This window comes from Diadema antillarum, unplaced genomic scaffold (genome assembly GCF_040938485.1).
Source record: "Diadema antillarum isolate AM-2024a unplaced genomic scaffold, OU_Dant_1.0 seq00001042_RagTag, whole genome shotgun sequence".
NCBI classification, from domain to species: Eukaryota; Metazoa; Echinodermata; class Echinoidea; order Diadematoida; family Diadematidae; genus Diadema; species Diadema antillarum.
The window spans coordinates 1,633,356-1,655,877 of record NW_027271873.1 but is presented as its reverse complement, the minus strand read 5'-3'; the positions used below and the strand labels follow the sequence as shown (position 1 = coordinate 1,655,877).

General features: G+C 38.4%; 2 protein-coding genes across 2 annotated transcripts; one reads left to right on the top strand and one right to left on the bottom strand.

The window, feature by feature from the left end:
* Nucleotides 1-934: 934 nt before the first annotated feature.
* On the top strand, nt 935-16,425 carry LOC139743051 (eukaryotic translation initiation factor 3 subunit M-like). Its single transcript, XM_071653561.1, is given in 11 exon segments — nt 935-1,051; nt 5,897-6,032; nt 6,926-7,064; nt 8,236-8,359; nt 8,886-8,980; nt 9,844-9,985; nt 9,987-10,028; nt 10,594-10,675; nt 11,834-11,968; nt 13,426-13,519; nt 14,706-16,425. Coding segments are annotated over 11 exon segments (1,161 nt in total). The 5' UTR covers nt 935-1,009; the 3' UTR covers nt 14,836-16,425.
* A 2,125-nt stretch (nt 16,426-18,550) lies between these two features.
* Nucleotides 18,551-22,482, bottom strand: LOC139743050 (ciliary microtubule-associated protein 3-like). Its single transcript, XM_071653559.1, has 5 exons — nt 22,371-22,482; nt 21,591-21,745; nt 20,008-20,106; nt 19,469-19,602; nt 18,551-18,986 (listed from the first exon to the last, which is right to left on the bottom strand). Exons 1-5 carry the CDS (start codon nt 22,396-22,398, stop codon nt 18,776-18,778), a joined length of 627 nt encoding a protein of 208 aa, XP_071509660.1. The 5' UTR covers nt 22,399-22,482; the 3' UTR covers nt 18,551-18,775.
* Nucleotides 22,483-22,522: the final 40 nt, after the last annotated feature.

Below are 22,522 nucleotides of genomic sequence, written 5' to 3'. Positions count from 1 at the left end.
GCTTTTTTGTTTTTTAGTATTTGATTTGAAATGTGGGATATGATATGATCTATGATATCATAGTTGTGTAGATGTTTTTTTTCATGTTATACATTGTGTTACCATGGCAACAGCGTTTTCACTGACAAACACAGAAATTACCGATATATTTATTTTTCTCAGATTTTGGGCATTAGACAAGAGATATGATATACAGCTGCATATGTGAATGCCAGTGGGCAGTGTATTCGTATTCTTATTCTATGTTGAGTAACATTATGTTCATAAGTTTGTTATTAGTAAGAATATACTGGATGGTTGCTGGTTGGGTTCGTTTCTTCCCGCTTTGGGTGGGGGTATTAATCACTCTCAGTGAAAGTTTTAATTCTTGATGAAATTTATTGTTTGGTTATGATAGTTACGTAGGCCCATCACCATGTTATTATTGCTTGTTTGACTAGTAAGCGTGTAATTGTCAGTGTATAGTTATTGTGTGACTGTATGTAGGGGACTCAGTGGAAGAATTGTACCTGTCCACATACAGTGTGTTGTATTTGATGTATATGTCTCTGTCTTGTCAACTGTAATGTTTGTTTGTGCAGGGCCCCCAGTAAGAACAGTACTTGCCTACTGATGGGGCTACCCTGTTGAATAAAGACTGAATAAATAAATTAATTAGTAATTTGCGTTAGTTTGCATTAATTAGTATTGTACTAGTTTGCATTGAGTTAGCATTGAGTTTGCATTTGTTTGCGTCAGTTTGCATTATCTCAGTAGTTTGCATTAGTTTGCATCAGTTTGCATTAGTTTGCGTCAATTACTAGTAGTAGGACCGCAAGCAAGGGCTAGACTGGCAGCCTGTTCCCCCCTTTTTTTTTACTCACGAGCAGCGACTCGACAGCGCATACTATGTGTACCATCACCGAATGAGAATCCCCTGGCCCCCATACACAAACGGATAACAGTCTTCACGCACATTGCATGTGGTTAGTCCAGTCGTCGAACATATGGGAAATTCGTTGAAGTAACCATGAGTTTACCAGCATTCATCAATATTCCAGAAGCGGAACAGGTAACATTTAACACTTGAAAGGTTTTGACTTGGTGTGGAATGAAAACTGCCTTTCCAAAATAGCCTAATCTTCTCAGTTGCTCAATGGTTTACCATACGAGCCCCATATATTTAGATCTGTGTAAGTGAATCGATTAAATTAAAGATTATGCACTTCAGTTAGCAGAGACTCCAACTCTCCCGTTTTCGACGGGAGATCTCCCGCCGAAAACCCATTTTTGCAAAATCTCCCGTTCTCCCGTTTGAGATTTGATTTCTCCCGCCCTGGCTCTTTGTCTCCCGTTGGAAAGGATTTCTTACATATTTCTATCGTATGTTGAAAAAATAAGCCTTAGATAGCACCAGAGAGCATCTAGAACCCTGGGAATTTCGCGCTTCGCACATATCAACTTTGAGTCTCCCGTTTGCTAGGGGTTTCAGGCGGAGAATCTCCGGATCAGAAGGTACTTTGGGTTGGAGTCTCTGAGTTAGTCTAGTTAACCACGTTATAATTTTGGTGAAGAAATTGCTTTTTTAGGAAGGAAAAATAAGACACCCACAACGGAGTATTTCATTAAAATGTTTATAGAGCAGGATAAGTTGGAAGAAGAAAAGTTAGCAGTTATACGTAATGCGTTGTCAATACATTTACAAAAGTGGGAAAACTGGAAAAAGTATTGAGAATTTGTTATGCGTTTATTTAATAGAGTAGGGTCTGCTGCACATCCACCAGGAAATGCCTTTTCCACGCACGTCAGGACACACAGGTTTCAGTTGCCTTTGAGATTTTGTTGTGATGGGGGTTTTGGAAGGGGGAGGGGGGATGGGGTGGGGTAGTAAGAGGGAGAATGGACGGGGGTATAGAGTGGTCGGGGGGGGGGGGGGTTAACAATAAACTTCAATCAATGGATATTGATATTTTAGGTTGGATTGAATGAAAGCTGAAAAGAAATTATTTTTGGGTAAGTGATTCAGTTGATAGAATTTATAATGTAATGAAAGAATAAAATTGTTAAGAGATTGAGGAATTAGTAATGTAAAACTAGAAAAGAAGAGACGTTTATATATGGATGGTGTACTGTAGTTATGGGTAAACTCGGCCTAGCGGGTAAAGTCGGCCGCCAGCGCGCACAGTACATAAAATTGTACTGTGCGCGCTGGCGGCCGACTTTACCCGCTAGGCCGAGTTTACCCATAACTACGGTATATGCCATATGGATTGTGAAAATAATGTATCAGAGTGTATCAAAACATGTTAAACTGATGTAAAGTTTTGGTATAAATTTTGTATTCATTGATGTAAAGGATTACAAAATTGTTCCAGACACCAATGTATACTATGTTTCCCATTGATGAAGAATAAAATATTCTTTAAAACAAAAAAAAAAAACTTCCAGACATGCACTAGTAGAGGTCTAGAGTAAAATATCCTGTTTGCGGCAGTTTAAGCATTGTTAAGGGTTTTTCCAACTTGTAAACAAATCAGGCAAATTATTTTCAACCATTTCATGTATCATAGACAAGATTATTCATTAACGCAATTGTTTTCATAAAAGAAATTTACCATTGACCAACGGCAACGCAGTTTTCATGATTTACCAGGGCAAAACCCGGCACAATTTTCGCCGATAAGGGCGATATGCGACGTAGTATTTCTGCTTGCGGCACGATGTACAATCCCTATGCAATACGCACATGCTCCGCGATCTTTAGCTGAACGCCTTCACATGTCTCGCGAACATTGCATAAGCGCCAATTCCCATTTCGAAAGCACGTGAAAATAGCGGGCGCACATGCATTGGCCGCAAACAAGATCTTAAAGGGTGTGTACAGTTCTGGTCGAGGTGTAGATTTAGCTTTTAACATTTTGCGAGATATTCAGAAACCACTCTATGAGATGTCAAAGAGCATGCAGTTGTAAGGGGTATCAAAAGTTTATTCGATGAAAATCGGTTTTGAAATGGCTGAGATATCCAAAAACAAGGTGAAACAAAGAGATCCTAATAAAGTTGGGGCATGTCGCCTTTTATTATTAGCACTTTTTTTGATATCTCAGCCATTTGAAAACCAATTTTCATCAAATAAACGTTGAATCATTCTTAAAATTACATGCTCTTTCATATTTCATAAGAGGCTTTTCATTATCTCACTTAGGAATGTTCAAAACATGAATCCCCACCTCAACCAGTACTGTACAGTCCCTTTAATTCTGCCGGTGTTGTTGATGTCTTTCTCGTGTTTTTCTGATTTTTTTTTTATGGTAACATCCACTTTCCGAACACAAATGGCTGCCCACATCGGCTCGCGAAAGTTCTATTTTATGTGAGGATATGTTTTCAAAATCCATGAGCATCGGGAAAACGACAAATAATCAAGTTTCTTGGACCATTATTTCTTAATTGTTATGTTAAGAAGTACGGAAAATTTTATTTTGGATGCGATATGTTGTCATTTAGGTGAGAAAATTTCACTTTCGTCAGAAATCGTGCCCATTTTATCAGTTGGTTTTTGTTGATTGCTAGTGTGTTAGTATATGTGTAGTGTGCATGTAACAGTGCAATGCTGTGTTTAGCGGTATATTACCGTGTATGTTGTACCTGCTGCGAACAGTTGCACGGCCGCTTACTGCCGCAGTTACTCTAGTCTATAGCAATAAATGGTCCATCATCATGATCATGGTGATGAGTATCTCACCTCACTCGTTCGTCTAGTGGTCTGAGCTGAGTTAATGTAAATGCAGTCACATCACTCTACGAGTAGACTTTTGCCTGAACTTACCATCAATCACTGGCCGCGGTTCTGACTGTTTACGTTGAGGAAGCAGGGAAAAGTCGTACGTAAAATTAGCCTGCGCCCGACCATTTTTCGCACAGCGTCAGACAGACGGGGGCCTCGCCATCAAAGTGGGGAACCACAACACAACTACAAAACTTATAACAATTTATACATTACTTAAATTTTATAGACATTTGTACGTTACGTAAAGTGCATGCTTATATTACAGAAGGTACATAAGTCCATAGCATAGAGAGCCCTCGCGATACGTCCACTGAACAAAAAAATGGCACTTTCGAGCGAAATCCCCGACTGTCGAGGTTCATCGTTGCAGAATTCAAAATGGCGCGTTGACCACTCGGCAAATGCAAATTATGCGTGCGCATGCGTGGCTGGAAGTGCAGCGATCTACTGCGTGCGTGCGCTCTTTGTTTGGTAGCAGCGTGCACGGTCTGATTGCGTGAACTCCCGATTACTTTATCAGATGTACTGTTCGCGCATGCTGCATATAATCTTCATTTTCGGTAAGTTGTGAAATGTATGTCAATATCGATAACATAGCTATGTAGTGTCATTAATGAAGATTACATTTAATGAGTTTGAGGTGACAAAAAATGATGTCAAGTATCAAAACTCAAAGCAATCGTAAGGCGATTGCTGAGCTCTCTTTGTGTTGTGGGCCATTCCGGTACAGCCCTGTCGCTATTTATACAGCAACTGGGCTGTGTATAGTTAACGCAAAATTTGATTGGTTAAGCGGTTTACATTCGTGCCTAGATTAGCTATTTTTGCTACTTTTTTCCTTCAATTTTGTGACTTATATTGTAGACACTCTCAAGTCTCTATTTGTGACATTAATACACATTCATTTTGCAGTCAGCAGCAGATGGCAGTCTTGAAATCTAATTTTTATGAAATTTGACTCTTGAGTTCTCTTCTGAAATGAAAACAAACACTACGGTACCACAGCATGGTCATGCCAAGTAAAGCGCGTTGCCCATTTCTCGACCACCCATGCAAAGAACTGACACCTACATTTCGTGCAATAAACTTGTTACTATTAGTACGTTACACCCATAAGAAATGCACGGATGCAGATAAAGTATGTGTGTATACTTACTGATCACCAAGCTAAGGATATACTTGCGAATTTAGATTGAGGTATTTTAAAGAGACTTAATTGTGGAAGCAATTTAGTGAGCATGATTCAAATTTGGAGGGTCGCGACAATGATTTTGGAAGTCCAGTGACATGGCCCACTGTCATGCTCTTTGGAATGCGTAAGGAGGTAGTTGCATAGTTGAATTTCGCACTTTATTTACACCATTTTTTATTCATGAACTCGGAGAGAATGCACTTACCTTTATATTTGTAAGAGTGGTCGATTCAGGGAAACGGTCGAATCATGGGCAACATGCTTTACGCAATTCAAATTCTGTGCACAAACTGTTCAAAACAGGAACTTGTCTCTGTTGTCAGACAAGATTTTGACTAATTTCAGCACAGGGCCAGTCTGCCGCAGCAATATTTAGCCAGCACACCGGGTCAGAGCAGCTGTGGATGCACTTGAATTGACTGCATACATAGTTATGCAAGCAGTGTTGAGCATGCCAAACTTTTCCACTTGCTGAATGAGGAAAATCTTGACAAAGCTTGAGGTCAAAATGCTGTTTAACTGTATTTTGCACAAATAATAGCAGATTTTTAATAAAAAAAAAAGTTTGTAAATAATATGTGTACATAAGGCAGGTAACTACACATTCTTGGACATAATTTATCTTCCTGCAGAACTTCGGTTTTCTGATGATTTTGACTAATTGTACGCCTGTATTAAAATATCATTTTTATGCTTTTATATTTATAGAGTATTAACTATTAACAAAAATAAATGTAATTTTTTAGTAGAGCATAGCGAACACATTAAGATATTATATCTCTGTGGGTTCAATATGAGAGAATTTAGTATTTCCAATAGATCAATTCAATAGGGCAGCTGTCACACTTTACTATTGTATATTGTGAAAACAACAATGTGTACAGCATGTTTCATGATAAATTTGGGGAACTCTGTTAACTTTGTGTCCTTACTAGGCAGGAGAGCTGCGCTCATTTCTCCATGAAAAGGGGGCTGATATTTCAGAAACGATGAGCGAGGGCGGCCTCCAGTGTGACCTGGAAACGATAATCGACAACGTAGGAGTTGTGTGGAAGCTCTCTGATTTCAGCGGTAAGTGTCATCTAGATTTCTTCAAAGCCCTTGGTCTCATTTTTTATTTGAATTGTTTGAATTATTCAAAATCTATATGTAACATTGTACACATGCATTCAAACAGCACGAGGGACAGAGAAGTTTTCTGTGCACTACATGTAAGCTCACACAGCGAATGGCTCTGATGTGTTACCAGGTGAAAGCAAGAAGCAGAGCTTTTCAGAGCAAACAAGCTCTAATTATGAAAATAGATACACAACACACACACATACACATAATCAAAGGGACCAAAAAGATATTTTTAGTTCAGCAGTCTATTCATTACACAAAGTGATTGAAGTTTGCAGCATGCAGTTGGAACAAGTGAGTCACATACAATTGTACTAGTGCACTACAACTTTCTTTGAAAAACAAAACAAACAAAACAAACCATATCTGCACAGTTGTACAATAGTCAAATGGTCCATTGTGAATTGACTGAAAAGCAACCAGATTCTGCATCTTATAGATGTATCTTCTTTGTTGTAAAAGAATCTGTTTTGTGTTGTGTTGTGTTTTGTTGGTGCAACTGAAAAAAGAGAAAAACTGTCATACTTACTGACTGAGCAGACTGCGTACTGAAGTACATGTAGCTGATTGAAATTTGCATCATGTAACAGTAGTAGAACTGCACAAGTGCAAAGTATCGAGTTCAATTCAAATTTCGTGAGGAAAGGTAACCACATTCATGCACATTGTTTAGTTGGGGGCCCATTGCTTTGGACTGGAAAGTGATTCCTTTGTTAGTGTCTTAAACCTCTGTGTGCTGTGAGTGTCGGTCGGCACAGAAACTTTGTAGTAACTGTACGCACTTTTTTGGGTCCCTGGCACAGAAAGGGTAATATATATCTTGTCTTTTGTAAATCTTGTAGAAATTGAGGGAGTCTTCAACAGCATCCTGTCCCTCATCATCTACTTCCCACCGGAGACGATGGAGAAGCTCGTCCCAAAGCTGTGCGATCACCTCACCAAAGCCGGCACCCCGGAGCAGTCCTTTACAAGACTTAAGATGTAGGTGCAGTGTAGTGTCTTCTCTGCTTTAAGTCTTGATTTCTCTATGTGTCTTACTCTCTGCTGTATGGCTTCAGCTTTGAAGCCATGTATCTTTTAATGTTGTCATTGTTGTTGTTCTTGTTTGTCCTGAAACATTTAATGAAATGTAACTTCAAAGTACATTTAACACTATTTTCTACTTACACATGTTAATAGTGACTCTGACTGTGAAACAGGATTTCAATTGTCAAGGATGAAACATGAGTAATATGATATTTTCTCCATCAAAGTCGATTCACTCTGTAACTTTTTAAGGGCAACTGAACATTAAGGGCCAAAGATTTGATGTGTAATTTCTTGCTGTGTGGTGGTCCTTGTCCTCACAAAATTATTTTGCATTGAAATCACTCAAATAACCTTTCCTCTCTCATGCTTGCACACTTTAAGTCTGCTTAATAGCATAAATGTGACCCGCTACAACAAAAGGATCCGAAAGTCGCGGGAGGACAATTTTCTGAAAATGGCATGACATTATTGCCGTACTCTTCTACTTTAATTTTCATATATAGCACAACTGATAAAAAGTACTCTGTTGCGGAGATATCGATGATTTTATTAGCGCATGTCAAGTGGTTAAGGAAATCAGAGTTTCGAGAAAAGCACCTTCAAAGTTTTCCTTCAGACGCTATCATGATCAAGGGGAGGCGAGACAGTTTTCACCGCTTAACAATAAAAGGCATGCTCCTAGCAACATCCGCGATGTTCATTCAAGCTTAGCGCCAGCTGTCTATGCATGACCAATCAGTAATCAGGATGCCACGCACTGACCAATAAGATCACTCCCTTGTTGCTAGGGGTGGAGTCTAGCTGCGGCGCTAAATCCAAATCTTCGGACACGTTTCTGTGACATTGAAAGTCCGAAAATCATGGCCCAGAAAAACGCTGATTTCTTGCCTTTCCTTTTATCATTTAGCTTCGAAATTTCGGCAGATGATAAACAAAACATAAGATTACAAAATTATGTCAAAAATAGAAATCTGATTGTTTCGACCAATTTTGATGATGTGATCTCAAACTCAATTTTCTCGGCTCATCCATCAGCGACTTTAGGATTCTTTTGTTGTAGCGGGTCACAAATATACATTTGCTGTTGCTACACATAATCTGATTTGTTTTCTCTTTTACACAGCTTAAATAGTTTATTCCATGGAGTTGGAGAGTCCAATCCCCTCACATACCATGTCTACTGCGCCAGTTTACGAGTGGCTGCCAAATGTGAGAGCACAGAACAAGTCATCACAGACCTCGATAAGGTAATCTTCATGCCCAGTACAGCATCCCTTAAATGTAGAGATAAATCAATGTGACAGAAAAAGAAAAATACAAGCAAGAATAGGAGGAAGAAGAAAAATCGACCTGGAGGAATAAAAGAAATCAAAATAACAAGGATTGTAAGAGAAGGCACAAGAAAACATTTGGCTAGCGCAAATTCTAAAACCTGCAAAAATATCTTCACAATTTTCTCTGTACATTTTGTATGGGTTGACAATTGTATAGCGCAAATTCAAGAACCTGTGAATATGTTTCTGAGCTGCTCAAGGGCAAACAATTAATTGCACAAATATCAATGTGTTCACTGCAGTATTACAAAATGAAAAAATAGGTAAAATGCTTGCACAGCAAACAGTTAAGCTAGGGTTTGAGCCTTGTGTGAAGCTTCATTGTCCTAAATACTAGAAATTCAGAAACAGTACATTTGTAATTTGGGGCTGGGGTATGATCAGTAATCAACTTCAATAATGTTATTTGTACCGACTTGTTGTGTGGCCCATCCTGTAGGTCAAGAAATGGACTGTCCAGTGGGAGCTGAACAGAGATAGAATCAACAATGTATACAGACTTCTTTATGAGGCCCTCAAGGAGAGCAAACAGAGGTGAGTAGAAATCTGAGAGAGAGAAAGAAATCCAATCTTTTAACCCTTTCTGTGTCAGGGATTTTGTACACTGTGTACAATGCTGTGGGTTTTCTGTGCCATTGGATACTAAAGCACACAAGGGGTAAACCTGATGCCATTTTGAGGGAGGAATGTTCAGTGAGGTAAAGATTTCATATACTACTATTTCACCTTGTGATTGTACCTACGAGTCCTCTTTGGATTCCTTTAGAATTAATTCTTTCAGAGAGAAAAACAAGAATTTATGCAGAAGGTATTTGTATCGGTATTTCAATGTGTGTCTCAATATTTGATGCCCACTGGTCATAGATTGTATTGTCCAGTCAATCTGTAACCAAATATTGTTAGTTGATGTTGAGGTGCACATCAAATTGTTGTAACCTGAGATGAAATTAAATTACCAAAAAGAAAAGAAAAAAAAAAAAGGAAATATCACAACTACATACACAGACAGCAGTATGATTTCTCATTGATATCCCCAAACCTCTTCATATTTATACCACTATCTCTGTTCTTGGGGACTCTGCTGTACATGTGTATCTACTTCAACAATTCCATTCAGTAATGACCGTCATGAACTAAGAAAATGCCTCCAAAATATTAATATGGTGTGGAAATACACAAGGTTTACTTTACAGCAGAGGTTGACAGTATCAGGATTCAGTGATACCCAGCAATATCCACTATGCTAGTGATCATAATGACATGCAAAGCATGAGGAAACTCAGTCATAATTTATGTCTGATGCATAATATGAATCAACAGCAATGATGATAATGATATGCAAGCTGTGAGGGAAAATAAGTTATAATAAATGTCCGATGCACGATGTTAATCGACAGCGACGAGGCAAGCGTCGTCATGGTGGAGCTCCTCGGAACGTACACAGAAGACAACGCGTCCCAGGCCCGGGAAGAGGCCAACAGGTGCATTGTCAACGCCATCGCTGACCCCAACGTCTACCTCTTTGACCACCTGCTCACCGCTCAGACCGGTCAAGTTCTTGGAAGGAGACAGAATTCATGACGTGAGTGAAAGGAAGGCTCTTGCAATATCATGCTGCTAGTGGCTGTAACTTGAATTGTAAACTTCAAGACTGCTGAGTTTGTTTATTCTTGCAACCTCATTATCTGCACCTATCTAACTTCATGGTTTGAATATAAGAATCACATATGAAATGCAAGCAGAGTTAGTCTTCAATTTAGAATGGCAGTAGACACAGAGAGAAAGGAAGTTATTAGGACATCACAGAAGTCAGTATGCCGTGCACTTCCGTTATAACAAACTCAATTAGAAAGAAACTTACAGATCCAATGAAATAATATTTGCAGCCCAAAATTATCATTTAGATATTTTTATACACTTCATTTGTTTAGATATAACAAATTTCATTGTAACGAAGGAAATCTGCCAGTCCTGAGGGCTTCATCTGTTAAATTGGAGTCACCTGTATCAGTAGATATTCAACACAGCGGTGAGATCTTGCCTCATGCACTGAAATTCTGTGAAAGGAAAGTATGCTGCCAAGAATCATATACTGGACACATCTTGAGTGATTGTGTTGTTTGTCTTTTGTGGATATTTGCTTTCAGTTGCTGACCATCTTCGTATCAGGGAGATTAGATGACTACCTGAACTTCTTCAACTCAAACCAGGACTTCATCAAAGTTTGGGGTGAGTCAGGCTTGGTCTATTATTGTTTTGCTTTTGTTTTTTTGAGGGATTTTTTTTTTTTCATATTGTAAAGTATAAGTATCTATTATATGATAGTAATCATGATGATGTAAAAAACTATTTTGATCAGTATGATGATGACAATAATTAAAAGTGATAGAAGAAGAAGAAGAAGAAGAAGAAGAAGAAGAAGAAGAAGAAGAAGGAGAAGAGAACCAGACGAAGAGGAAGAAGGAGGAGGAGGAGGAGATGACGAGGAAGGGAAAAAAATAAGAGAAGATGAAAAAGGGAACAGAAATTGATGACTGAGGAGAATAAGAACAAAAACAATAACAGTAAAAGCTAACACTAAAAGCAGCATTCAAAAGACCAACAGCAGTAACAAACTACCAGCCAGCAGCAGACTGGGTGCCTGCTTTTGGGTGGCAAAGCACTTTCTCCCAGAGGGCCAGATATTTTGAATGAGAATGAGAAGTACACTGAGTGCAGTCAGAATGAAACAATGCTCAAAGATGGCTGCTAGTTACATTTCAGTTGCCATGTCAACTACAATGATTGTGGCTTACAGTTACTGTAAAATGTGCCCAAATTTCATCGTTGCGTCAGTCAACTTTTAGAATGTAATGTTTGCTAAGTTGTGACAAAAGTTGAGTTAGAGATTAGAATCAAATATTGTCTTCATGAGGCACAGGCAACATTTCTTCATGAGGGATGGTATAGAATTGGTTAAGGTGAAAATTCAGCCTTAAACTTTTTTTCGCGAGATATTTGAGAAACCACTTTAGAAAAAGTTATAAAGCATACACTTCTAAGAGGAATTCAAAGTTTATTTGATGAAAATTGGTTTTGGAATGGCTGGGATATTAGAAACAAAGTAAAACAAAGCACCTTTATAAAAAGTGGGTACCACCTTTTATTAGAATCACTTTGTTTGGGGTATCTCAGCCATTGCAAAACTAATTTTCATTAAATAAATTTTGAATTCCTCTCAGAATTAAAAGCTCTTTCATATTCCATAAGAAGCTTCTCATTATCTCAAAAATTCATCTTCAAAAAAACATTGGAAACCTCAATCCCCATCTCAACTGAAACTGTACCATCCCTTTGAGGGATAACTACATCCCCGGTAGTCACCTGAGTGTCCTCTTCCCCCTGCAGACCTGTCACATGACGAGATGATGAAGAAGATGCGAATCCTGACCTTCATGGGGATGGCGGTGGACACCAAGGAGATCAGCTTTGAGCGGCTCCAGGAGGAGCTCAAGATCTCCAGAGAGGATGTGGAGGGTTTCGGTCATCGATAGTAAGCATGCAGGGTCATTTTTTTCCGGAGAGCACTCTTGCTCACTAGCCACAGCAGTGCTGATGTTATTTAAATATCTGTTAACTGTTGACATGTTAACACCCCAACCCCTTCCTCGTCACTGCAGAGACTACACAAGTGTTTACTTGATAGCACTGTCTTGCCTTCAAAACCTCTCTTAAACAGGTAGACTCTAGGCTTTGCAAACCACAGTCAACCTTGCCTAAGTTCAATCTATTTGGACTGAAGAAATAGCTTCGACTAAGAGAAAATTGACTTATGAGGGATTAAAAGCAATAGAATGTAAAGAGAAGAGGACCTTTGACTTGGGCGATCATTCATCTTGTGTGAGGTCGACTTAAGCAAGGTTGACTGTATGTGTTGCTTAAAATGTAGCCCCTAAACCCACTCAGTTTAAGTGAAGAAAGCATTACATTCCAAAATGAATAGGAGTGAAAATTAATTGATTCTATGAAGGTGGTTCATCACGCTTCGGTTGCTCGGTGTCTCGTAGTGATATTGTGTAAGGTTGGGTTATTGTGATAAGAAACAATATGCACCAATATACAGCATGCTGATTGGATGCTGTCATTTCCTTTACAGTTTCATAAGAATGGGATCTACTCTTCTTTATATGGGATGGAGTATGAAAGTCAAAAAAAATTTCAATTACATGCTGGTTAGAGTAATGGATGCATGTACATGTAATGCATACTCTAAAGACAAAATCACAATGAAAGCATCATGAGAAAATACTTTTACCAAAAATATAATGCTGCTATCTTTATGTCAGTTTCTTGAATGCAAGTGTCAGAGTGACACAACATTTGCTTCTGCGGACACTTGCTGCAGTTTTATTTTCTCCAAGGACGTAGGGTTAGTGTTATGGTTGTGATAGGTTTTAGGTTTAGTTTAATGCGAGGATTAGGATTAGGGTTATGTTTGGTAGGGAGGTTTTATGTTTGGCTTAGCGTGCAGATATTTCCATGGGAGTAAATGTCATGGAGCCATTGTCAGACCATGATGGCCTGGGGTTTGCATGAAAAATGTGGCAAAAAAGAAAGAAAGAAAAAAAGGCTATTCTTTCCACCAGCCCTAATTAGACACTTTAATAGCTGGATGGCTTAGTACCCCTGTTTACCAGTGGTGAAATGCTTCACTATTAGAAAAAAAGAATTTGAATGCCTTTTTATGGACTTTTGCCATCAGGTTCAGTGATATGACAACTACTGTAAACCAAGATATTTTTGTGAAAATTTCATAAAATTTTTTTGTGAATTGGGCAGCTATGGCATTTCTCATGCATAAAATTTTCACGAATTGCCACTGGTACTCAATGGCTAGTGTATTAGCCAAGAACTTCCCTTGTGCATTTTTAATTTTGCAAATCGTGGCTCTCGCGAAATTTGCGAAATTGAAATGCATGTGAACATTTCTGGTTTTACAGTAACCCATCACCACTCATGCTTGTCAATTTCAGTTGTCAAATCCAAGATGGTGAAGGCCAAGATAGACGAACTCCAGGACAAGGTCAACATCAGGTAAATATTGTTTCATCTACATGAAAGGGATCGTGTAGATTTGGTTGAGACCTGATTTCAGGTTTCTAACATATTTTTTGGTGAGATAATGAGAAACCCTCTTATGAAATATGAAAGAGCATGTAATTCCCATTGAGGAATTCAATGTTTATTTGATGAAAATTGGTTTTGATATGGCTGAGGATATCCAAAACAGACGATGCTAATAAAGTGTAGGACCCACACTTTTTTACGATCACTTTGTTTTACTTTGTTTTTGGATGTTTCAGTCATGCCAAACCCGATTTTCATCAAATAAACTTTGAATTCCTCTAGAATGGTATGCTCTGTACTATTTCATAAGTGCTTTCTAGGTATCTCGTAAAAAGTTAATAGCCCAATTCTCATCTCCACCAATACTGTACCATCCCTTGAAGCTTGTAGAAACTTGTGGTGTGCAGCATGGAGAGACAGATAGTTGGATGGATAGATGGAGAGAAGGTTGGATGGATGGATAGATGGAGAGAAGGTTGGATGGATGGATGGATGAATGGAGGGAGGGAGAAAGAGAGAGACAGAGACAGAGACAAGGAAAGATTACACTCTCTGCTTGAACCTCTAGGCAAGTTGCAGGTTTGCTTGTTGCTTGACTTTGATTGGTCGGTACCACCCAGATTTTGTATGCTGCTTTTGGTAGGAGAATTGTGGTTGGTAACACATGGCTAAGGGTAGATGTAACCTGCCTAGACTGGCATGAAGGAATGTACTTGTAGCCGTAGTTACCACTTTGGTGTACAGACCACCTGTAACTCATGGTCTACAGAGTGCCTGTATTTTGCAATCAAATTCTCAATGGATCAGTGAACATGTAGAGTAGACTACAAGTTCTACCTTTGCATAAAGGTGTCTTGTCCACATTGGTTAATATGTATCTTCTTCCCTGTCCAGTGGATAATCTCTCTCTCTCTCTTCAGCCCACTGCAAACTACAGGACTTTCTTTTGCAACGACTGACCGACTTTGGATCTGAAATAAATCACAATAGACTCAGAATGAACACGCTTGTTTATTTCAGATTCAAAGTCGGTCAGTCATGTGACCGAAAGTTGTATAGTGTGCGGTGGCCTTAAAAATACAGGAAAAGTTGTAGTATTCCACCTGCTAGAGCTAACTGTTTCTCTGTCCCCTACTTTGTTCCCCACTCGCAGCTACGTGACCCACCGGACCTTCGGTCGACAGCAGTGGCAGCAGCTGAGGGAACACCTAGTCAACTGGCAGGGCAACCTCTCCCACGTCCGGGGGCGTCTGGAAGCCCTCTCCCAACAAATCATGGCCTGAACTGAAAATTTCAAAAACTTCTGCCCGTCTAGATTCTCTCACCTTCCGCCTCCTCCATCTCATTCTCTTTTTCCTCTTCTTAAAGTATTTATGTCTGGATTGTGTAGAACTCTTCATTTCTCCCTTCCTCACTTGTTTTCTTTTTAGTTGGAGGATGAAAATGTTAGCAGTAACTGTGCATCTAATTTCAGGGGTATCAGACCAATAAAATAGATATGTTTATGATGAGCCTCTCTCTCTCTCTCTCTCTTGGGCAAAATTGATGCCACTTTGTACAGCTGTGTACCAATATTCCACCAGAGATTGTAACATAAAAACAGACTGCTCTAAGTGCCATTTCTGTTCCATTCACTTTCATCTTCTCTCCATATTGCTGATTGACTGTATATGGTATATATGTAGCGAGTTTTATTGTTGCAAATAGGGACTTCATGACATTTTTGCCAGTGGTAAAATTCGTGATGTGGAGTACAGCAGTGGATGGAGAAAGCAGTGTCATTCACTCATTTTCATGAAGAAGTTTGCGTGTATCCAATTCACACAGTAGGCACGCCAATACTTTGGGTTACTAACTAAAGTGTATCATAACACACCTTGCTCATATAACTGTATACTGTGTGTATCAGTACATGCACACATGGACATTGAATTCATGTCCGGATCAGAGTCCATTTTTTTTTGTGTGTGTGTGTCGTTAAATTCACGAGTAGCAACAAACTCCCAAAATTTGCGAAAATAAACCCCCACAAAATATATAGTATATACTGTAAATGAGCAAGAATATGTGTAAACAGATCAGTGAAAGATCACCATGATCAAAGAAAGTGAGAGAGGGTATACAAAGCTAATTTTTCTCTTGTTTTGTAAGCTGGGATTGTGTTAAACCCTCTTACCCCACCAGCCTAAAACCCTATTGACCTTGTACATTGACATGTTACCCATTGGGCTGAAAGTGTTAATTTAGAGTGTGACAATATGAGAACAAGTCTGCACACAGTTCATGCCAGTGTAGCAAGGGCTATAACACCACAAGGTCTCTCTTTAAACTTTAAAACCATTCCCCCACTGTAGCTATGCCATCATTTTGAAGTGTGATAAATACCAATTTAGCAATATTAATTAGAAAAATGCATGCAGATGTGCACACCTTATATTTTCTTTAATAATGTTGACACCTTATATTTTGTTTTAGTTCCTTTTGTTAAACACAAGTGTTGGTGCTCTTGACTGAGAAGCAAATTGCGCTAAAGCTGAATAAAAAAAAAATCTGATTGAAGATACAACAGATATAAGAGTCTCCTCACTTGAGGAGATTCAGTCATTTAACATGTCACCAAAATGGATGGAAAAAGAAGTACACTGTATATCTATACATGTATATAGATGCCCATCTACCCAGGACATACCATGATTTATCATTTACCATATTCCAAGATGGCCTTCTCCATCAATGCACTGATGAAGGCATTGGGTTACTTGTTAAAAGATAGATTATCTATGCTGTTGTTCACCATTTCCAAACTGTGTGTTCCTGTTGTCTTACGAGTACAGAGTAAATTCAGCAGGAGTCACAGTTACACACTCTTAATTTCTGCCCAGAAAGTTGAAGTATATCTACATTCTCTTATTTATGTACTTATTTTCCCTTAGTCTCAAGATGCAATGTGAAAGTCAAATTTAGAAGCAGAGCGCACAAAGACCACAATTGCAGTAGTATTTACACTGAAATGATCAATGTCACCGATAGTGTGTTGTCCCATGCACCCAAATCTGTGTTTTGCTGTTTGTCGGGCATCTATAATCCATGGTAAATTTTTGCAGTTTTGTTTACACATGAGCAGTGCATCAAGCTTTATGTTGCTTATGATCTGTGGGAAGTTAAAAAAGTCACAAAATACCTTTGGACATTTCCAGTCATCTATAAATTCATCACAAGGAATGCTGTACACAATGTTAGTGTGTGTAGACTGTCACATTTTTTTTTCTGATGTTTTGTCTTTTTTAAAACTTTATTGGCACTAGGCTAGTAATACATTGTAGGTAATGCTTATTGCCGAGATTGCACTGTACAGTGTACATTATATAATGTGTGTCTGATTTGTTTTCCCTTTTGCCCTTCAAACTGTAAGAATCTTGCAACAAAATTATGAGACATTTATACAATGTACATGTGAGATACCTGAATTTCCAAAATGCCAAAAGGCAAATAAAACAGAAAATAACATTGTCTTATGCATTTCATTGTAATGTTTATTATGTAATTTGTTTGCTTTACTGTACAATAATAACAGATGATTACACACATTTCATGCCTTTCTTTTCAAACAAATATATAGTGTACAAAAATAAGAGCAGCTAGCACTGTATCAAAAACCAGTACAAGTCATGGCATAGTGAGATCAGAAAGACATGTGGTGTGATTTCAGGCAGGATTGCTGTCTCAAAATCTATGCATTCACGTTTTGATACAGTACAATTCTGGCATAAACATTGAGGGAAAAGGCTTAATTGGTACTCTCATGGTTTGTGATACATTTATGGCTTTTATCATCTGCCATAACACAAGCAGTATGCATTTAATGCCATTTACACCTATTCATGGCTCTTGTCACCAGACACTGCGCAAGAAATATGCATTTACTGCTGTTTTTGCTTTTCCGGGTAAACCTGATTCACATTTACTTCTTTTCTTTTTCCAGTGACCTGCACCAGACATGTCCGAAAAGAAAATAATACTTCATACTTTTAATTCAGATACTTATTGAATCTAGAATCGGTACATGTATTTCAGTGAAAGAACAAGGAAGCTAGAAGGAAAGAGATTATGCAGTAAAGATTATGCAGTAAAAGAAAGATTTCACCACACATTGTACACTTATACAGGGGAACCCTGTTCAAACAAGTTCACTGGGACTGCCAATTTTACCTTGTTAAAAATAACAAGTACCTTACTCAAATGAACTGATAGGGAAACCACCTGAACACAGTGATGAAAAATTGTGACTGCAAAATTTACCTTGTTAAAAGCTATCTATATCTCCTCGTGAGCAAGCTAGACATATACATACATGTAGGTATGCTTGATAATACTTCAAAGAAAAGTGTGAGGAAATCCATTTAACTTCCTCTTGCATTTGTAAACTTTCGAAACCTTTAGGACCAAGCACAGAGATATACCGCGTATATATGATTTCTTGCTCGAGGACATACACATTCTATACATACAGGTCCAGTTTCGTTTGAAGAGAATTATAATATCTTATTGTCTGCTGTCGATATCCATGTAAGCAAGAAATCCACATGGGTTTATGAGTATGATCAGTACATTGTAGTATTAAATAGAGTCAAATGTAATGCTCTGTACTGTGTATGAAAGTGAATGATCCTTGCAAGGTTGTGTGACTCCACTGAGAAATCAAATACCTTTTTTTCAACAAATAATCAACCATTTCTTGCTGAAGAGAGCAGAAATTAGTTTGCCATGCAACAAGACATTCATTTTTTTTTAATCATTCAACCTTGTTTTGTAGATCTTTCCACCAAAACCTCAAGAGATTCACCCATGGGATGGATGATCATTCAGTATTTGTGCACCATCCTGCATCTTTCCCTAATTATATATCTTCATAACCAATGAAAGATGAGAGGAAGAGGTTGAGTCCAAGGCTGCTCACAATTGGCAATGTGCTGACACCTGAGATACATCATAACTTTCGTACAAACATTGACATTTCCTGTGATCAGCAAGTAAATGAACATGTGCCTGACATGTATAGGCTCCAAAATTCCATCTGCAACAAAGTCACTTCTTGCCTACTGGTAGCAAGGCCAGAATCTGTCACATATCTGGTCAGAGAAAATGGAAAAAAAAAACTAAAAAAAAAAACTAAAGCAAATGTCACTGATAACATCCCCTTTCACATACGAAAGTCCAGGAGGTCTAATAGTACAGGCTGAGGTACGCTTCCCTGATGGCAAATTTCCTCTTCTCCTTGTACGTCATGAGTCGGCTCTTTTGCGTCGTTCCCTTGCAGTCATCCGGCATGAGGACGCCATCTGTGGGCGGGATCTTCAGCAGCTGTGGTCCACCGAAGGTGCCATGGAATGCCACTTTTCTATTTCTTGGTACATTGTGTTCATAGGTGCCAGCCCTGTCGAAAATCGAACAGAAAAATGTGAAAATACAATACTTCAGAAATAAAATATACAGTGTATCAGGTCACGTGGAAAAGTGGAATTGTGCTTCAGGTAGTTGTATGACTTGCCAGAAACAGGAAATTAACATCAGTCAATACTAACAATCTAAAGGGCCAGTGAGGTGCATACATGTAGAAGTACATCAAATAGAGTAAAAACAAATAATGAAAATGAACATAATTTATAAATTATATTAATGTATGGTACATTTATTGGTTCTTATAGTAAACATATACCATGTAGAGCTATACATGCAAAGGTATCATTTTCCCCCGTCTAATCAATGAAACTAACATTATCAGATGCATCCAGCAAATCAAATGAAAATTCTATTGCATGGAAGGTTGAATGAAGAGCTTCTACTGAACATTGCAGTATTCTTGCCAGCACTCATTTGTGCATGAGTCAAAAGAGGAAAAATTGACACAGTGCTTACCCTGGTGTCATTTCAGGATCCTCCTTATTTCTGTAAAATCGGTTTGCTCCAACTTCAAATGGCTTGTTGGCAGTCGTAAATGTCTGCGGAGCTGACCACTTGGTTTGATAGGTTGTCGGGCAAGGCGTCTTTGTCTGTGGGAGGGCACACATAAATCATTTGATGATTAAATGCACTCAAATTCATCTTGTGATATTGAAAAGTAGAAATCTGCAAATTTGACAATTCGCCTAGTTTGACTGATCACCACCTCGAAGAACTCTAAATCTAAGGTGGCTATTGGTCACAAAAATGATATGTAAAATATTTATTAACCACTGAGTTATGATGGCTACAATGTTAAAAGTTTTCAGTGCAGTACTTACTGTACAAAAGATGTACATAAACAGGAAGGTGAGACAAAATTAGGATATCACATTCACTTCACAATAAGAAAAAAAAGCTTGGAAACAACGGAAAAATCTTCATGTAAGACAATGGAGTAATGCAGTAATTATTCACTATTCAATTAATTAATCACTATTAGAGCCAACACTTACTGCAAATTCCTTTCGTATCCTTGGAGCAGAGCGTGCCCCCATTGTGTAACCCTTCTTGCTCGTGATCTGGTGGTCTATATCATAGAGGAAGGTTGTTTTCTGTAATGAGAGACATGGAACAAAAGAAAGAAATATTGAAAACATGAATTAAAATTTAATTTAATCCAACAGATAAAAACACAAAAATTATAGTGTTGCATAGTGTACACCAAGAATTACTGAACTACAATGCTTACATGACACATATACTTTTCCATGAGCAGAGGCAAAACACAGGTCCCGTCTTACAAATCACATACTTGCCAACTCTACCGCTTTGGGCGGTAGACTACCGCTTTTTAGAGGTTTTGACCGGCTACCGATTTTCTCTTCTGATCTACCGATTTTGTAGCAAACCTACCATAAAATGAAATAGAAGTCATATTTTCCCTTCATTGTGCGTTGATTCCCTAAAATAAGCTAGTAATTAGAATACTAATAATAATTTCAAGGAACTCGTTCCTCAAAAACGCCGTATTCAGCCTTCCAATATGCACACAATCATGTATGCACACTGCAGTGGCGCACTACTAGAATCTAGTACTCTATCATAATCAACGTGCGTGCAAGACTTACTGCACACGTGTACGTGCAGCTAGAACCACGCATAATATGTTTTGGTAGCTCACGTGTGCGTGGTGCGGCCGATGCGGCATACGGTGTGGCATGCATGATCCCAGCCGGCCGTGTACGTATACGTGATTGTACCAAACGTAAATGTATTTTCTTATCTAACTTGTGATAACAATATGTTTGATTACTTTTTCACATATGCTTAGCTTACAAAAATTATTAACGATATGTCTGATTTTATCTTTATATGCATAGTCTACAAAATAGTTCATAGATTTACATGGATTATAAGTTTTTTATCAATACCAAGAACCCTTTTAAAAGGTTAAAAAGCATGCACCAAATCTCATATTTTTATATTGAAAAACAAAAAAAGTCCACACCGCGGGAGGGGGACACACCCTCCCCCCCCCCCCTCGCGCGCAAGCGCGCTCGGGCTTGGTCGCTTCGCTCCCTCGCAAAATCTACCTCTTCAGGATTTCAAAATGTTGGCAAGTATGAAATCGGGACTGCTAGAATAATTCTGTGAGTGCTCAAATTTGTAGAGAACCAAAGCAATGGAATGAAAAATGCAATGAAAGTAGCTATACATAGTAGTGTCCCTTTATGAAAGAAAGCTCAATGATTTCCCAACTTGAAAATATGTATATATTGTATTTGTGTTACACAAAACCATATTTTTGTGAGGTGTTACACCTAAAGTTGCAAATAATTACATCAGTAACATGTGGCATAGCATGCACTACTAAAAATCTCATCAAAGATCTGAAGAGATATTAAGCAATCTTATTCTCGTCCCAAGAAACCGAAGTACGAGAATATGGCACACACAACAAATCTTCACATCAAGCAGGCTCTGCAAAATTCAATCATTTCAGTTCACAGATTGATGTCATACAACTACGAAGTACAAAACCTATCAAGTATCTTGTTCCCTTTTCAGCAGTAAATTAATCTGTATTTCCACCCACCTCAGCGTTGTCGTAAGATCCTGGTCCACGGTGCGGGGATGTGTCCAGGGCCATTCCATTCCCAATACGGTTAACAGGTAGACTTGCGGGAAAGAGTGGCCTGTTTGCCGTGGTCCCAAAGGAAACATTGCTCTTTTTCTCCTTGCCGAGAAGAGCTGCACAGAGAAGGGACATTGTAAATCAAATCATTCATCAACATTCCAAATCATAGACATATTTGTGCAACTAGTGAAGAATTTGAAAAAGTATGATACTGTGGGCTTGTAAAGTAATTACTATCGAGTTGAGTGAAAAACATTGATACTGAAGCCCTAGCCTAGTTACTAAGTTGTGTTGTCCAAAAATAGAACGTATCTTGACTATCTTATCAATGTGAAGTGTGCATATGAATGGACACACACTGGACAAAAAAAAAAATGTATATCCTATGACTTTTAATAACATATCATATAAATTATATATATACATGTATAATTTATCTTTGCGAAACTTGCCGGGAAGTAAATTCTGTTATCAATATACGATATGACTTTAAATAAGAGTAAGAATACAAGATCAGGTACACCAATTTGAATAATTCATCACGAATTAACCTGTTAACAACGCACATAACAAACCGAATCCCCAACAAAACCATACACAATCCGTCCTTAAAATACCAAGGCCAATCAAACGGTCACCATCACGGCGACATATTGTAAACACAGTTCTACTGTGATTGGTGGTAGACCGGCCCTATCTTGATTGCACTAATTCATTTTGAACTTTATGAACGCGTACCTTCTAACGAGGGTAATGTTGTTGTCATCGTACTCCTTTCCAATTGCTCGTTTTCTTATGGAAAAATGGAATAATTCCAGATGTATCCTGTCTGGAAGAAGTCACTGTTGTGATCCAAACACCGAGTGAAGTTCCGCGTGTGACGATACCAC

Coding starts and splice junctions, on each gene's coding strand:
- LOC139743050 (XM_071653559.1), bottom strand. CDS start 22,398: ATGACAACAACATTACCCTCGTTAGAAG. Junction 21,746..22,370: donor AACATTACCCTCGTTAGAAG/GTACGCGTTCAT, acceptor TTCTCTGTGCAG/CTCTTCTCGGCAAGGAGAAA. Junction 19,603..20,007: donor GGATACGAAAGGAATTTGCA/GTAAGTGTTGGC, acceptor GCCCTCCCACAG/ACAAAGACGCCTTGCCCGAC.